The 16,041-nt window shown below is 48.2% G+C and overlaps 1 protein-coding gene across 1 annotated transcript in view; it reads left to right on the forward strand.

The window, feature by feature from the left end:
• NEDD4L (NEDD4 like E3 ubiquitin protein ligase) overlaps positions 1-16,041 on the forward strand; it is a 315,260-nt gene that overhangs the window by 291,905 nt on the left and 7,314 nt on the right. The window contains exons 23-29 of the mRNA XM_087819121.1: positions 756-851; positions 6,871-6,944; positions 9,115-9,175; positions 10,579-10,638; positions 12,100-12,207; positions 13,453-13,549; positions 14,037-14,109. Coding sequence (XP_087675247.1) covers positions 756-851; positions 6,871-6,944; positions 9,115-9,175; positions 10,579-10,638; positions 12,100-12,207; positions 13,453-13,549; positions 14,037-14,109 — 569 coding nt within the window. The remainder of the gene's footprint in view (positions 1-755; positions 852-6,870; positions 6,945-9,114; positions 9,176-10,578; positions 10,639-12,099; positions 12,208-13,452; positions 13,550-14,036; positions 14,110-16,041) is intronic.

Below are 16,041 nucleotides of genomic sequence, written 5' to 3' on the forward strand. Positions count from 1 at the left end.
TCTCATCACTGATGATTCTCTCTCTCTCCCTCTCCCTTCCTCTCTCTGAAATCAATAAAGATATATTAAAAAATAAAAAACAAAACCCTTAAAAAAAAAAAAGCACAGGAAGAGGCGGAACTTAAAACCATTGATATTTAATTAGTTAGAATGTTCTCATCTTTCCTCTTGTCTTTTGATATTTTCGCTCTTAAAAGCTAGGAAGCACATTCATCTTACACGTTCAGTGTTTTTTGTTTGTTTGTTTTAACTATATCTTTATTGATTTCAGAGAGGGGAAGGGAGAGGGAGAGGGAGAGAGAGAGAGAAACATCAATGATGAGAGAGTCATTGATCGGCTGCCTCCTGCACGCCCCTGACTGGGGATCGAGCCCACAACCCAGGCATATGCCCTGACCGGGAATCAAACCCGGATCACCGGGATCACATGTCGATGCTCAACCGCTGAGCCACGCCCAGCCAGGCACACGTTCAGTTTTATAACTTGGTGACCGCCACCCAGAGCAGCCCGCTTCCTCTACGCTTCACAGAGGACGGGATTCAACTACAAACCCCTGTTGCTACTAAAACATTTGTTTGTATTTTAATTTAAAGGGGAAAAATGGGTTTGGGGTGGAGCAGAAAACATTATGTTAGTGACTAATTCTTGAGCAATATGAATGGAATTACATTAGAAGAACTTAATTATTTAAAGTCGAACAAGTTTGTATTTTGGGGAAAAAAGCTTACCTTTCATTTCTGTGTCACCCCTATAGGACAGTGAGTATTACAACTCCTTGAAATGGATCCTAGAGAACGACCCCACGGAACTGGACCTCATGTTCTGTATCGATGAAGAAAACTTCGGACAGGTACATACGGGGAGCCTCAGGAACTCCTCTCCAACTTTCAGAAAGTCTTTGCTTTTGCACAGGTTGTAACACAACTTTTCTGGACAATTAAAAATGACCACCAGGAGCTTTAGATGTTAATCGTTATCGTGTCAGTACCTTATTGTTAGCCCAGGAAGCGAAGCCCCAATTCCAGCGGAATTACAGAAATTTCAAGGCCTCTGGGCCTCACTGGGCACCTGCTTCTGATCTGAGGCAAATATGAACAGCCTTTGTGCCTTGGTTTTAGAATTTAGGTACTTCAAATACATGACCAGGAGTACGTGATGTTTGGGGGGCGTTGGGTTTTTTCCTCTGCTTAATGGTTCTGTTGTCATGATAAAAGTTGTCTTCTGGGGCCCAGCAGGCTCTCTACCATCCCTTCTTGCTTTGTGCCCTCACTGACCTTAAGGCTGGAGGTCAATGTCAAAGATAAAGTCACCTGCTTGGAATTTTCAACATCATCCTAAAGTTCTGCAGGATGTTTGTTTAAACCTGGAACCTCTGATTCATTTGTGATAACGATGCTCCTTGGGAAGTCTTGTCAAGGGATATCCAATCCTGGTACCTGTCCTTCTGATGCCGGAGAAATTAAGGGGCTAGACTTCCCAGACACGAGCGGGAATGAGGCTCTTACAATATCTTCAGAAAATGAATTTTCTGGGACTCGCACGAGAGGATGGAACGTAGAAGAAGGGTCTGTTTCTGTAAAGTTACATTTCTCAGGTTCCAAAGTCCCCTGCCCCTGAGGCCAGCCCTGGAAGAGGGGCAGCTGGGAGTTCAGTAGAGTCAGAAAGAGGGCCACCGTCCAGAGCTTCCATTCCATGTTGCAGCCAGGTGTGGTTCAGCATTTGGGCCGGATTAAAGTCCTTGTGTGGAGTCCAACATGGCCATGCGCCAGGTGGGCACAGCGCTGCCCCCTGCAGCAGGAGTCCCAGGAGCCAGGCGCCCTGAGGCTAAGAAGGGAAAGGCAGAACTTCCTTTGTCCAGAAGTTTAAATATTTAGGTTTTGCGTGCTTGCAGTGGCCACCCCGTCCTGGCCAATTACCTGTTTCCAGGTGTGATCGGTAGGCAGTTAGCCTCCCCGGTCACTCAGACCTCACTGGGCAGGCCTCTAAATTGTCTTTGTCCAGCCCTTTCCCCCGTCAGTCAGCGCAGAATAGACTTGGAGAATGTTAAATGCAGCCTTTTTGCAAAGCTGTGTAAATGACGTGCCTATACTATTGGTCTTCTCTTTCCTTTTAAATAATAACCAGGTTATTACAATGGTATCATTTCCACAAAAGCACAGAAATTTCCCATCTCCCAGACCAGGTCTACATGGCCTTGAAAGTAATAAGATCATGGCGCCTATTTTAAAAGATTAGCATATGGAAAATGAATCCGATTGGTTCCTTATTGCTTCAGAGATTGTCAGGTTTACTCCACTGTTGGAAAATGCTGAGGGTCTCTGTCACGTCACAGTGCTGTGCTCGGTTTTACACGTGAAGTTGGAAAATCAGGTCGCTACCCTCTTGGGTTCACAGTCTTAGAGAAAAGAAGCTGATGCCACTAGATAGAAAGGAATTCATGACAACGGGGGGTGAACATAGTTAAGCAAGAAAATGGTTACGTAGAGGTCACGGTTCCTTGTTAACATGCTTGAGCCCTCGCAGTGGGTGGGCGCGGGGGTCTGGTTTCCTTCCCGCTTGGTTGGGCGGGGTTCGTAGAACTTCAGGCACCGGAGATGAGAGAGACCTTGTGACTTAACGTGAGAGGTCAGAGTCTGTTAAAGATCTCATCGTGCTTCCCCGCTTTTCTTCTATATTGTGCTTCATGCCTGGGAATCTTCACAGACTAACGGCTACTGCTGTCCTCTGTGGGAGGCTTGCTTTGGGGCGGGGAGGGGGAGGTCTTTTCTGCAGCCCCCCCACCACCATCCAGCAGCTGCCCCTCAGGTTACCGGTGGCCTCCCGGGGACTAAGCGCCCCCGAGCCTTAGGTTTTGTCTGCTGCTTTCCTCCGCTGCATTTGCTGCTAACTGCTCCCTCTCCCCTGAAGGGCCTGTGGTCACCGTATTCTCTTCCTCGGCTCTTGCCACTTTATTTTCCGTCTCCTTAAAGGACACGCTGCTTTTGCGGGCCCCCCAACGCAGATGTTCCCCAGCCAGCTGTCCTCTGCCCACGCCAGCTGATGGCCTTGCCCACACCTGTGGCTCCAACTACATCCACCTTTGTGCTGCTCACCACCGGGCTCCCCTCCAGCCACACCTTCCTTCTAGTCTCCAAGATCCCCCTGGCCTGACCGCCTCCCTTCCCCTTCCCCCGAAAGCCCACAGGTCCCCCAACCAAAGCCATTTCCTCCTCCCAACCCCCACACCCACTCTGGTCTGATCTGCGGTGCCACCCTCCCCTCCAGGCGGAAACGGGGCTCATCTTGAATATTCCCTTTCTCATCACGTCCTGTCTTCCGTGTCCAGCTGGTCACCCAGGCTCTGCTGGCTCCCTGGTCCCTGTGTTGCCCCCCCTTCCAGTCCCTTCTCTGATGCCCTCACCTGTCTGCTCTGTAGGTAATAGTTCTCAGAAGCAAACCTGAGCATGTCATTGCCTGTAGTGTAAACTGAACCTTCTTAGCATGGTTAGGACCCAGCACTGCCCACCCTGAGCCTTATCTTTCAGATCCCCCTTCCTCTCACCTTCACAGCCATAGTGTGCCTGGAACAGTGTCCCCAGAAATGCTTCCCTGCCATGTCACTGGCTGTTTCGTGCCCTCTCATTATCATTGTCTCTAAAAACAGTTCAAATTGCAATGACATCATTTTAAGCTTGGGCCTATTTAAGGGTCTTAACTGCTAATTTTCAAAGGGTAACATAACACATGGGTAACCATCCGGGACCTATGTCTTCCTTTCATTTTTAACACATGGAGGGAGGGGTAGAAAGAAAGGACCAAGGAAGACTTACAATTAATCTTGTGTGTCAAATACAAATTTAAAAAAAGGCCTCTCTGTATATATACGTATAGAAAACCATGTAACTCAAAGTTCAGCAGACATTAACAATGCCAAAGGTGGGGGCAGATGATCTGGGAAACCTTCCTTAGCTATGGTGAAATGTACCAATTTCCACCTAATAAATGAAAACCAAACACAAGGTATTTGGATTTTTAAGTAGTTTCTAAAAAAGATTCTGATGATTATTATCACTCATGTTAATTTTTCCTTAAAGACAGTTCTCAGATCTCTTCATTTAATGCTGTAGATTTTTCCGACTTTTGGGCTGAACCAGGTAGAGTGATGCAGTAATCAGAACAGACCCACAAGAGGAGGAAGCTAATGACCAGGCGCCCTATTTGTTAAAACACTGCCTCCCCTTTTTAGAGAGCTAACCTGATGCACAAGGAACTAATGCATCTGTTTTTCATGTAGGAAGAAAGTTAGAGTGAATTAAGCACCCGCATACTGATGCATCTTCCATATTCAGTCCGTCGCCAAGCCCCGTTCATTTCAGCTCCCCAGTCTTTCTCAGATCCATCTCTTCTCCCTGTCTGTGCCACCAACACCCCAGTCTAAGCTGCCATCTTCTCTTACGGACCCCTAACTGATCTCTTCATATCCACCTTGGCCCCCCTAAGGGCAAAACGGTCTTTTCAGAATGTGGACGTGCCCATGTCGTTCCTCTGACAGAAACATTCAGAGACTCCCCACTGCCCCTGAGGTAAAGACCCAGAGCCTTGTTTGCCCCATGGTCCTGCACGGGCTGGCCCGCCTGCTCATCGCCAGTAAAGGTAGAGCTGCCCCTTACGCTTTCTGGGCCTGGTCCCAAGCTCTCTCTCGCCTCAGGGCCTTTGCTTACGCTGTTCCTTCTGTTGCCAGCACACTTTCTCCCCTCCTCAGATCAGACCCCAGCCCAAGTACTTCAGAGTATCTCCCATGTCTCCCTGTGGCATGTACCATGGGGGATGTGGCATTTATTTATATGACTGTGTTTAGCATCTGCCTTTCCCACCAGGCTCAGTCTTGGCGATGGCAGCACGGGGTCTGCCTTTCACTCACCATTGTGCCCATGCCACCTGGCATAGTGCCTGGTGTGGGATAGGCCCTCCAAATAGAGTTGTTGAGCCCACACTGGGCATCAGAGAGACGCCTGAGCAGACCTCTCACCTCTTTCAGCCTCGGCAGCACCGCTGGCTGGACAGTGCAGGTTGGAATCAAGAGGGAGCCCACGTCTCTCTTGTGCCAGAAGATAAGGTCGTTTCTTTAGTGGAGTGAAGTTACCATGGATGTGAATGTCCGTCCATGCTCTCGGCCCTCCTCGGTGCTTTGAGCTGGGGAGTTTTTTGGGGTTTTTTTCATTCCACAGTTAGAAATATGAGACCATGAAGTGGTGGGAGCCGTTGCTTCGTGTAATGAAGCTGCAGCTGTTACCATTATTTTGAGATTTGTTTTCTCCCTGGCGGGTGAGAATCTGGAGCTGCTGGTTTCTGGGACCATCTAGGAGTGTTTGAGCTGAACGCGTTTCAGCGTGTTTGAAGGGCCGTCATATGCCAAGCAGAAAGAATAAATTGTATACCTGCGCTCGTGGGCCCACACCCACCAGGAAAAGGCCCCTTTTAGAGCTCAAATAAGTGGGAATTCTTGCTGCAAGCTCAGCAGAGCAGCTTCTGGCCTGGCTGGTTGGGAGAGAGGAGCTTGGAGTGTGGGCTTTTGAGCAGCTGTGTGGTAGGGAGGGGAAGAAAATGGGCAGCAGCCACGTGGCACATCCTTCAGTGGAGTGAGATTACCACGGCTGTGACACGTCTGTCCATGCTCTTGGCCCTCCTCGGACTAGGCATGAGTTGTGCTCAGGCATATTCTCAGGTGGGGTGATAGCGCTCCGGGGGGCAAAAATGTCTCAGCCATTACAGTGGTTTGTGGCCCTTCCAAGGGCCACAGCATATACCACAGGGGGACCGTGGGTCTGTTTATTAAGATTTCGTGGGAGAAAAGGGATAATTGAGGGGCGATGTAAAAGAGCTCTTTAGGGGTGTTAACGAGAAAAGGCTGAGGAACACTGGGTTGGGGAAGGGGAATGAGTGAAAAGGCAAGAACTGGAAACCGGAGGAGAGGGGAGAGGGACAGCAGTGTCCTGGCAGAAGCTGGAAGGAACCAGACCCGGAGCCTACTGTGGAGGTGGCTTCAGGAAGGGAGGAGGCCCTGGCTGCTCAGACCAGATCGAGGGAATGGACAGGGGGCCGCAGCAGGAGGGCGGCTGCCTCCTATGTGCTGCGAGAGCCTGGGGGGAGGGAGGCCCATCCCGCAGGGTTTGTGCAGCACCAAGAGCTGGCGAAGAGAGAGCCAAGCGAGACTCTGCCGCGGTCCATCCCGTATACTCGACGTGACCCAGTTTCTCAGCAAACTCTCAGACATGTGGCCTAAGGCATCTTGGAAAGACCCTTGGGGATGTGTGTGAATCCTAGTGGAGCGGGCATGAGTAGAAAAAAGACCAGGAGGAATCCCACCAAAAGACTGATGTGGTTATCTCGGGGTAGGAGAGTTGTGGGTGGTATTTTTTCCCTTTTTCCCCTCAAAATTTCTATGAGAATAAACATTTTGCTTGTAAGATGGTCGGCCTCACCCTCCCTTCCCCCCCGCTGGTCATTGCTTGGTACGCACTGGTTAAGCCCCGCTGGCCCAGAGCGCAGGAGAAGGCCGGGCCTCAGTGTCGGCTGCTTTGCTCTTTACAGTCAGGTAGATCCATCTCTTCAGCCGCACGTCTTAAGCTGCTTTCTTTGTTTAAGCCCCTGGGTTTTGCCTCTTTGAAAGAAATTCCACAAACTAACTTGCCTTTAATGATAACATCTTTAAATGTGTAACACCTTAACATCTTAAAACCTCGTTAGACATCCTCTTGTACCCAAAGTCTGTTTCCTGGAAAATGCTTCTGAATAAATTTTGCTTCTTTCATGGTAAGACATTATTGCTCAGCAGTACTATGCAGAATAACTTCATGGTGGTGACCGCTGTTTTGTCTTTGTAATTACAGACATATCAAGTGGACCTGAAGCCCAATGGGTCTGAAATAATGGTTACAAATGAAAACAAAAGGGAATATATTGAGTACGTATATGCACATTTACAAACTTTTATTGCATTGAACAGCATGTCGGGTTGCCATCCCCTGCCTTTTAAAAACAGTTTATACATATGGACGTATTTTCAACAATCGGAGTTCCTTTCTGGCGTAGGCTCGTAGGAAGTTGAGTTGTGGGGTAGAAAGTTTGACTTGTACCATGACTTCTGTGAGCTGCCATATAAAGGGTCCGCGGAAGGAGAAAGGAGTGTGCATTCTTGAGGAGTATGACAAAAGTCTTGGAGCAGGCGAATATCTAGTCTAAAATTAAGAGTTGCAACAACCAGCGGGGTGTAACTAGGAACAACCGAAGATAAACTTTTTCATCTCTCTCCTGGCTTCTTTTCCATAATGAAAATGTAGGGATATAGTGAAAATGGATAGGAAATTTTAGCACATGCAAACATAACAAATTGTCTCTGATATTTGTAGTTTTCTTAACTCAATCTCAGCCTCAACTGGAGGAACAAAATGTTGAGCTCTTTGGAAGTCCGGATATTAAGTAACCCTGGGGCATTTACACTGGTCAGGTCTTTCTCTGTTGGTTGGGCATGTTACATTGTCCTCTTTGGTATATGTGTATGCTTTAAGCACACGATTTCAGGATCTTCCAAGGATTGCCAGGTTGCCCTCACTAGCCCTGGCGCGGAGCCAAGGTCAGGGCAGCCGTGTTTGTCCCCAGGTCCTAGTTCCTGCTCATCTTGTGGGTTCCGGCCTTGGCCTGACCCCCCTTGTTTGCATTTAGTGCTCCTTTGCAACAAGCTGGGCTCCCTCCTTGCTTCTCAACATAATTGGTCAGGAGGACTTCATTTGGGGAATTGGCCCAGGGTCTTGGCATCTTTTAGCATGATTTGCAAAGAAAAACCTTGGATTGTTGGAGTCTTTACTTAGACACTCTAACAAAGCATGGACTGTCACCTAGCAGACCCTTCCCCACTCACAAGTTAAAAGCTTGCCAAGCTTAATAAAATAACTAGAAGGAAGACCCTGCCCTTCTTACCTGTTCACATTAATCGGCACACTTGTCTGAACGTGGACCATTTCTGCAAGCAGATCACACCCCAGAGACACCATTGTCTTCATTCAGAAAGTACAGGCTTTGAATAGATTTTAAAACACCCCACCCAGGTGACTCGGGTTGAAAGCCTGGGGATATTCAGACATTGTGAGATGCGTTGTGCCTCATTCCCTGCAGTGCATTCTTGGAGGTTTGGTGGGTGTGGGGTTGGGCAGAGTCTCAGCTATCTGCGAAGGAAAGGATGGTAGAAATCTCCATCTGCTCCCCGACACCCGCATTCCTCTGGTGCAAGGAGAGAGCCACTGGGCTGCGACTGCAGCTCGGCGCAGTCAAGCCTGGCAGGGCTGTGCAGTGATTGTGAGCGGGGCAGGCCCTCGAGGAACATTGCCATGGTGCCGCTTAATAGGTGAGAGCCATTTATGACAAGGTCCTTGTGTTATTTCACACCAAAACGCCTTAGAGGGTGTCCACAGTTGACTCACCTAACAATAAATTCTGCTGTCACTGGACATTGTCATGGGGAAGGTGGTTTCAGTGGATTTGTTGCACAAAGAGGTCTTATCGTTAATCCTCCATATTATAGTATTAAAGTATTGGTGAACATCATGTTGTTGATAAACTATGTCATTGTTGAAAATCGGTACAGTGCACACTAGAGTGAAATATTTGATAAAATGTTGTGCTGCTACTGCCTTTAAAAATGTATGTACAGGGGCCCAAGTCCTTCTGATCGAGGCCCCCCCCAAAAGTGTGTGTACATATCTACACTCAGGTGGGTGTGTATATATGTGAGTTTATGTGTGTACACATATTCTGCACATGTGCGTGTGTATTCACATCCCATGACCTTTCCGCCCTTCTCCACGTAGTCACATTTATAAAGCAGTTTAGATAAACTAAGCCTTAATCTGAGGGGGAGAAAGAAATGCTCTGAAATCCTCAGTGGGATTTTAGGTTTTCCACGTGTTCCAGTTACACCCGAAAGAACTGATGAGTACGCAGTGCGTGCGCAGCGCAGGCCCCGCTTCCTTGGCCGTAGGAGGGGTCCCTCCTCCGAGGGGCCGCGATCGGAGCTGTGAGAACGCGCGTGAGCAGCGCGGTCACGAAGGTGCTAAACTCCGTTCCCTCTTCTCCCGCAGCCTCGTCATCCAGTGGAGGTTTGTGAACAGGGTCCAGAAGCAAATGAACGCCTTCTTGGAGGTAAGCGGCGCCGTTGGAGAGGGGATGGCGTGGCTGAGGGCGGTGTGGGGACGGTCACCCACCGCGAGACAGGCACAGGCTGGGGACCCACGGCCGAAAGATCGGGACTGCACGGCTCCCACTGCGGGCCAGCCCGGGACAGGAGTGCTCAGCCACCGCGTGGCCACCCTTCCGTTTGTTGCATGTCCTCACCTTTGCTTCTATTATTTCTCAATTTGCCTTCGCTGTTTTTAAAGAGAACTTCTTGTGAATGACCCAGGAGGCGGGCTCCCCCCGGAGGCCGGACCCAGTGGCCTGTGGTTTCCGGCGGCGCCCAAGCAAAGGCCGGGACCGTCTCCGCCTCTGGCTGTGCTGCCGGCGGAGCATATAAAACTCCCCGGAGCAAAGCCCCTCCCTTCACAGCTGTTTTCACAGCTCCTCAGACTTCGCTCCTGTGCAAGCACATGTGACACACATTTTCTCAGGCTGGGTTTTTATCTTAGACCAGGTCACCTTGTGCCAACTGAGTGAAAGGATCCAAGGATTTTGAAGCCAGGCCCCTTATGATAGGCCCAGGGCAGCATCGGGGAAGGGGGTTCATCATTTTTAGAAATGGTTCACTTTGACCAAAAGTGAAATTCCTCTTTAAATCTTGATAGTGGGTATTACTCAAAATAAGCAGTAACAAGCCCAAGTGCACATTATAAATTTCCAGCTAACTAATGCAGAACTTGCCCCAGGTTGTGGTGTTTGAGCCCCAGACCCTGACAACACTCAGAAATGCTAGGGGCATAAGTGTGGGTTAGATGTACTGGAGAACCGCAGGTTTCATACTTTATTTATATAAGAAACCCAGAAGCACATTCCTGGGCCCCAGCCCACATGATCCATCCTTACTTGCAAAAGCCCGGCCCCAAGCAAGGCCCAGGGCATGGCGTCTCCACTCTGTAGCCTTCATTACCCGGTAACTAGAGCAGGCTTCTTGTGGATATTGGGCACCCCTGGTCTCCGCTGTACCGAGCCCACAGCCTCCTTATATATTTCACCTAGGTGCCTTCGGACCTGATTTTTAAATGTGTTCTCTTGCGCATCTGTGGTGGGTTTATTATAGGACACGCTGACTCAGCACTGCATCATAAATGACTGCTGGAACCCACCTGCCTCCAGTGCCCATATTTTCATAGGGCTTCAGAGACTACTCAAGTACCTGAGCCTTCTAGGTTCTACTCTTTCTCAAACTTTTCATATCATGAGTGGGCTGTTTTTATTAGAATTACAAACTATGGATACTATTACTGATATATAAATTATTAGTAAAAAATGTATTTTTTTTGGCTAACCATAAAAAAAGTTTGTAAAATTTGCCTCCTTCAAGGAAAAAGATATTTAGGGTGATTTTCGTTTGTTTTGTTTTTTTCTTTCAGGGATTCACAGAGCTGCTTCCTATTGATTTGATTAAAATTTTCGATGAAAATGAACTGGAGGTTTGTATTAAGTTTCTCATTACTTCACAAAATGATATTAATGTTCTCTGATCCATAATGTCCTGGGGAGTCAGCTTAAGTGAATTCTACTGAATGTCCCTTAAGGGGCTTGTTTGTCAATCAGGGAGTAAGGAAATAGCAAAAGTCGTCACCTGCAGATTCCTTTCCTGGGAGAGGGCAGTTTTGGGACATGTGGGACAAGTAGAGGCCCACTGAGCAGAGTTGGGTTCCTGGCCCATTGCCCCAGGTGAGGAAAGTTGCTGCTTCTCATAGAGCCAAGGTTGCAGCACCAGTTGGGGTGGCAGCACCTCCTCCACCCACCCCCCCACCCCCGGCAGCCAAATTTGGGTTTGGCCAGGAGGTAAATGTCAGCGTCTACTGGGGCGGTAGGACAGACCTCTCGGCGAACTTGAAGTGGTCTGTGCTAAGTAAGGAGGAACATCAGAAGGCACCAGGTAGTTTAATGTTGGATTGTTTCAGCTTTTTTGTGTTGAGGTAGATGAGAGCTAGCAATTTAAAAAGCAAAGGACTCTCACCCTTTTTATGTTGAGAGTAAAGACTGTGTCTGTTAAGCTGTTGATGGGATTCAGTTAGACATTTGTCCAAACCATATCCAAGGAAGCATTTCTCGTAGACTGGCCTTCTGTTCTTTTATCTTAAAATGGAAACTTCAAGTAAACAATGTCATAGAAATTATATAGTATAAGCCTTTCGTTTGACAGGTGGGGAAACAGAGGCATGGAGAAGTCAGTGACCTCACAGGTTTGCCCAACAAGGTTTGGGCACAGTTAGACCTCGGAGTCCCGTTTTCAGGCGTCTGGCGCAGTTCTCTTTCCTTTTCACTTAGTACCTCTGCAGGAACGTCATGTTCCTCTGTCCACAGGAAACAGTCCCTACTGGAGGGTTAGATAATTAGAAAAGAAGACCTGAGCCAAAGAACCAGTTACCATGTTAGAACAGGTTTGCATCCACCGGTCACTGAACAGAGGGGTGATTTGCCCTCCCCTGGGTTGATCGATCTAGGGGAGATGAAGGTCTTGCTGTTATAACACATGAATTCTTTTGTGGTGGGGAGATATTTTCAAATATTGAGACAACCTCTCAGAAGGGGAAACGGCCAGGGTAATGAGGGGATATAACTGGAGCGTAAGAAAATCTATGAGCATTGTGCTCATTAGAGGGGGAGAGAGGAAAGATGATCGATCTGGAGTTTTCATTTGCAGCAGGAAATGTGGCCTGTACAGGCATTAGACTTGGGTCTCCCTTGTTACCTGCAGTCTCTGTGGTCCGCATGGCAGGTAAATTTGGAGCACGTTCCCTGCACTGGTTTCTGTGAGTTGCCAGCTTACCTGCTTTGCACAGGTCAACATGCAGGCCCCGAGAAAGGCCACCTCTCCGAGTGTAATTTCTTCGGCATTCGCGTTGTGCCCTGCTTACAAAGCTGCTCTCTCTCCTGTCTAGTTGCTGATGTGTGGCCTCGGAGACGTGGATGTGAATGACTGGAGACAGCATACTATCTACAAGAACGGCTACTGCCCAAACCACCCTGTCATTCAGTGGTTCTGGAAGGTAAGGGCAGGGCTCCTGGCCCACACTGCGCTCCTCTGCCTGGGTCAGGCTGAGGGCTCTGCTGCCCTTCCCGTGGCCCAGCTGCCGCAAGTTAGGCTCTGTTAGTACGTGGGTGGCTGGCGGAGAGAATGGGCAGACTTGAGCTAGAAGCAGCCCTAGAGTAACTCCAGTGGCCGGCTGTCCTTGAACAAGGTTGGTTCTTTTCAAAGCACCCTGCCCTTGCTTTACACCAGATTAAAGTGGCGTCTGTTTGAGGAACCCATTGAGTAGGATGATTCTGAAAAGGAGGTAATCGGATTCAAGAGTTGGACCAAGCCCCCCAAAGTGTAAAGAAAAATGGGAGGCCTCTCAGGGTGAAAACATACTTTGGGGCTGACTCTTCCAAGATGCCATTTTCCCAATTTTTTTGTTGTTGTTCATTCCAACATGCACTTTGATCTTTTATATCTTTCAGTCAAAGATGGCTACAAATGTAATTTGATTTACTATCTTCGGGCCAATGTTTGCATTCAGTTTAGCTTAGGAGAGCAGTGAAGTGGGAATGAGTCAGTCCAGGGGAGAGATGGTAAACTGACTTTAAAAGAACCACTGCAGGAAGAAAAAAAAGTTGATTTTGCTTTACAGAGATAAGAAACCACATCACTTGTTTTAATTTCTAAATGGCTATTTTTAATAACATTTCAAGGGCCAGCAGAAATAGAAAAAGAAAAAAGCAGAATCTTCAAATCCTGGTCCAGGTCTCGCTCAGTTTTGGTTTTGGATTTGTTTTTTTACAGCAGTTCAGGTAACATTACCAGTAAAGCCAACTCAGCTCTTGTAAAAGCTCAGATATGCAAGATACACAGATTATTTTAGACGCCTACCCTTGCCTCTGTTTCTTTTTATAAAGTGTTGACTTCCAACAATCTGTCTACAGTCTGAAATCCCACCTCATAACCTCACTTCCCCTGGGGTTGACGCTTCTCAAACCTACATGTTTATCATTGGCTCTCGGAGAAACTGGTAGGCCTCGCACACAGAAACCTGAGCTCAGTGCCACCCAAGAGTTCACTTTTTATTTCATTTATTTTGACTCATTGTAGAAGAAGGAGATGCTGTGGTCTTTTACCCTAAGATAGTCCGGTATTATGGTGGCCATTTAAAAAAAGGACCGTTTTCAGAGTCATCTGTGTAGGTCTTACATTGCTATGTAAGTTGTGCCAAGTGTCACGTGGGGATACAGTGACCTTCTGCCTCTGTCTCTAGGCTGTGCTGCTGATGGACGCTGAGAAGCGTATCCGGTTACTGCAGTTTGTCACAGGGACGTCCCGAGTACCTATGAATGGATTTGCTGAACTTTATGGTGAGCAGGATATCCTCTCTGTTTCCTGTCTTGTTTTGTTTTGGTCTTTTGGTCTGTCTTTAAAAACTAGATTCTGCAGAATCATCCACATGGTTATAAACTGAACACTGAAAGGACTCCTCACCTCCAGGGGGCACAATTCCTCAGTGCTTACTGTAGATTAAAAAAGTCACTCTTTCTGCTCTATGTATTATAGATCACATTTCTTTTATCCCCCAAAAATAGTTTTAAATTTAAACTTCCGAGGTTCAGCTGAAAGGCTGTAGCAGCCCGCACTTCCATGTGTTGTGGTGTCTGTTCAACTTGGCTAGATTCATTCTGAAGGTGATGTGGAGTCTCTTGAGGGTGTGCAAATCTCTTGCCTCCCACAGTTAAATAGTAAGCATGATGCTGCAGCCCTAGAGGGTGCTTCGGCTCACTCCCTTTTTCTCAAGTCACACACTTACCTACAGCGCTGTTAGCATTCACTTTTCTTTTTTTTGTCTAGGTTCCAATGGTCCTCAGCTGTTTACAATAGAGCAATGGGGGAGTCCTGACAAACTGCCCAGAGCTCACACATGGTGAGTGGCAAAAATGCACCCTCGTCAACAAACCGTATTTTAACTGTGTATGCTGCTGGGCTAGAGGCTACAGGATGTTGCATTCCTGCCCATGAATAGATTCGAGTCTGAAATGTCAAGGTGCAGATGAAAATATACATTATACTGTAATGCCCATAAAGCTTAAACCAAGCTCTGAATGGACCCGGTATATTTGGCACATTTGGGGTTAAGCCATCTGTGCTGTGGGGAATTCTTCCCTAATTACCTTAGGAAGCAGAGCTTTTACTAATTCTCACCACTCATGGGTATGACAGCTCCCAAACTCGAAACAGATTGGGTTTTTACTCCACCCTTAAGTAAGCTTTTTAGAACTTGGAATAAAATTCCCTGTAGAAACATTGTTTTGAAAAGGGCTTCAAAGGCCGTCAGTAACCCATATGTCTCTGGAATTTAATATTGATGTGATTGTGGCCAGAGAGGGTAAGAGGTCTAACCCAGGGCACTGCCCAGGGAGACGGGGTGGAGTGAGGCAGCCTCCCGGATGCTGGGCAGGGTGGCGGGTCTCCAATTTCTCAGCAATTACGTAAAACCAGCGCAAGGATGAGCCTGGCTGCTCCGGGCGAGCGCTTGCTAATCTGAGCAGTGACGTCCCTTGCCTTGGTTTTCCCCACGGGCTTTTACTTCTTGCTCTTAGGAAGCGAGTGGCAGCGGGCCCTGGCGGGCAGCCACACTGCGCTGCACAGAGCAGCCGAGTGCCCCTCGCGGGCGGGGAACCGAGTGCTGCCGGGAGAGGTTCTCATGAGAGTGTGTCGGTGAAAAATTGGCTGTGAGACATTCTTTGCTTCTGTTCAAGTCCCTGGCTGGAAAGAAAGTTTCTTCCTGTTTATACCATCTGTGGGACTGAATGGAATGTATCTTACCCCTTGAAAGCATCTGAAAATTGGGACTTTGTAAAGCAGCCATTGTCTGTGATGCTCTGCCTTTATTCCAGGGGGAGAATGTTTGGGTAGTTTGGAGCTTTCGTTCCAAACAATAGCAGAGTCAAATGCAGTCAAATGTTGGAAGGCAGCCGGCACTGAGCAGAGCCCAGGACTGTGGGGCTTGGAGGAGAACTCCCCAATCCATAGTCTGATAGGGAGAAACAGGAGTAAGAGCCACATTCTCGGCACAGCCCTTGTCTGTGGGCCAGGTTCTCTTGAGTCTTTAGGGCAACCTGTGGTAATCGACTGTCATTCCCATGGTCCAAGAGGAAGCTCGCCCAGGATCACGTAGGTCACAGATCCCCAAGTCACAGGGTGTGAACCTCGGGCCTGCCAGAATTAGCATCTGCGCTCTAACCACGACACTCATCCATGCATCTGTTAATACAGCCCACTTTCTGTTTGGACTCTCCAAGGAGAACAAAATAATTGAGTGTTCAGCCCATGTCCCTCTGTGACATGGTGGACAGAAGTCTTACTGTTGAACTTGCCTCCTGCTTCGGGGTCCACATGCTTCAGCCACAACTAAAGTATGGTGCTGCCCAGTTAAGCCCTCTGAACTCAGTGGTTCTCAACCTTGTCTGCACATTGGAACCACCTAGAAAGTTTTTTTTAAAAAAAGACTGATCCCACCCCAGAGATTTGGAAGTACTGCAGTTGGTCTGGTGTACAACCCGGGCTGTGGGTTCCCTGGGCTCCCCATGGGTCTGGCAGGCGTCGAGGGTTTAGAATCCCGGCTCCTCCTTGGGAAGAACGAAGGCTCACTGCAGGAGGGAAGCGGCCCAGCAGGCTCTTACCTGCGCCTCTTTTCTTCCCAGTGTGCCATAGAAATAAAGCAACCAAAGAGGCTTCCTAATGATGGTCTTCTCCCCAGAATAATCACCGTCAACTAAGGGGAGTGCTAGTTGCAGCCACAGTGGCTGGCAGGGCAGGACCCACTGTTCTAACACTGCATGCACGGCTGTCTTCC

The sequence above is a fragment of the Miniopterus natalensis genome, chromosome 7, assembly GCF_054644295.1.
Source record: "Miniopterus natalensis isolate mMinNat1 chromosome 7, mMinNat1.hap1, whole genome shotgun sequence".
NCBI lineage: Eukaryota > Metazoa > Chordata > Mammalia > Chiroptera > Miniopteridae > Miniopterus > Miniopterus natalensis.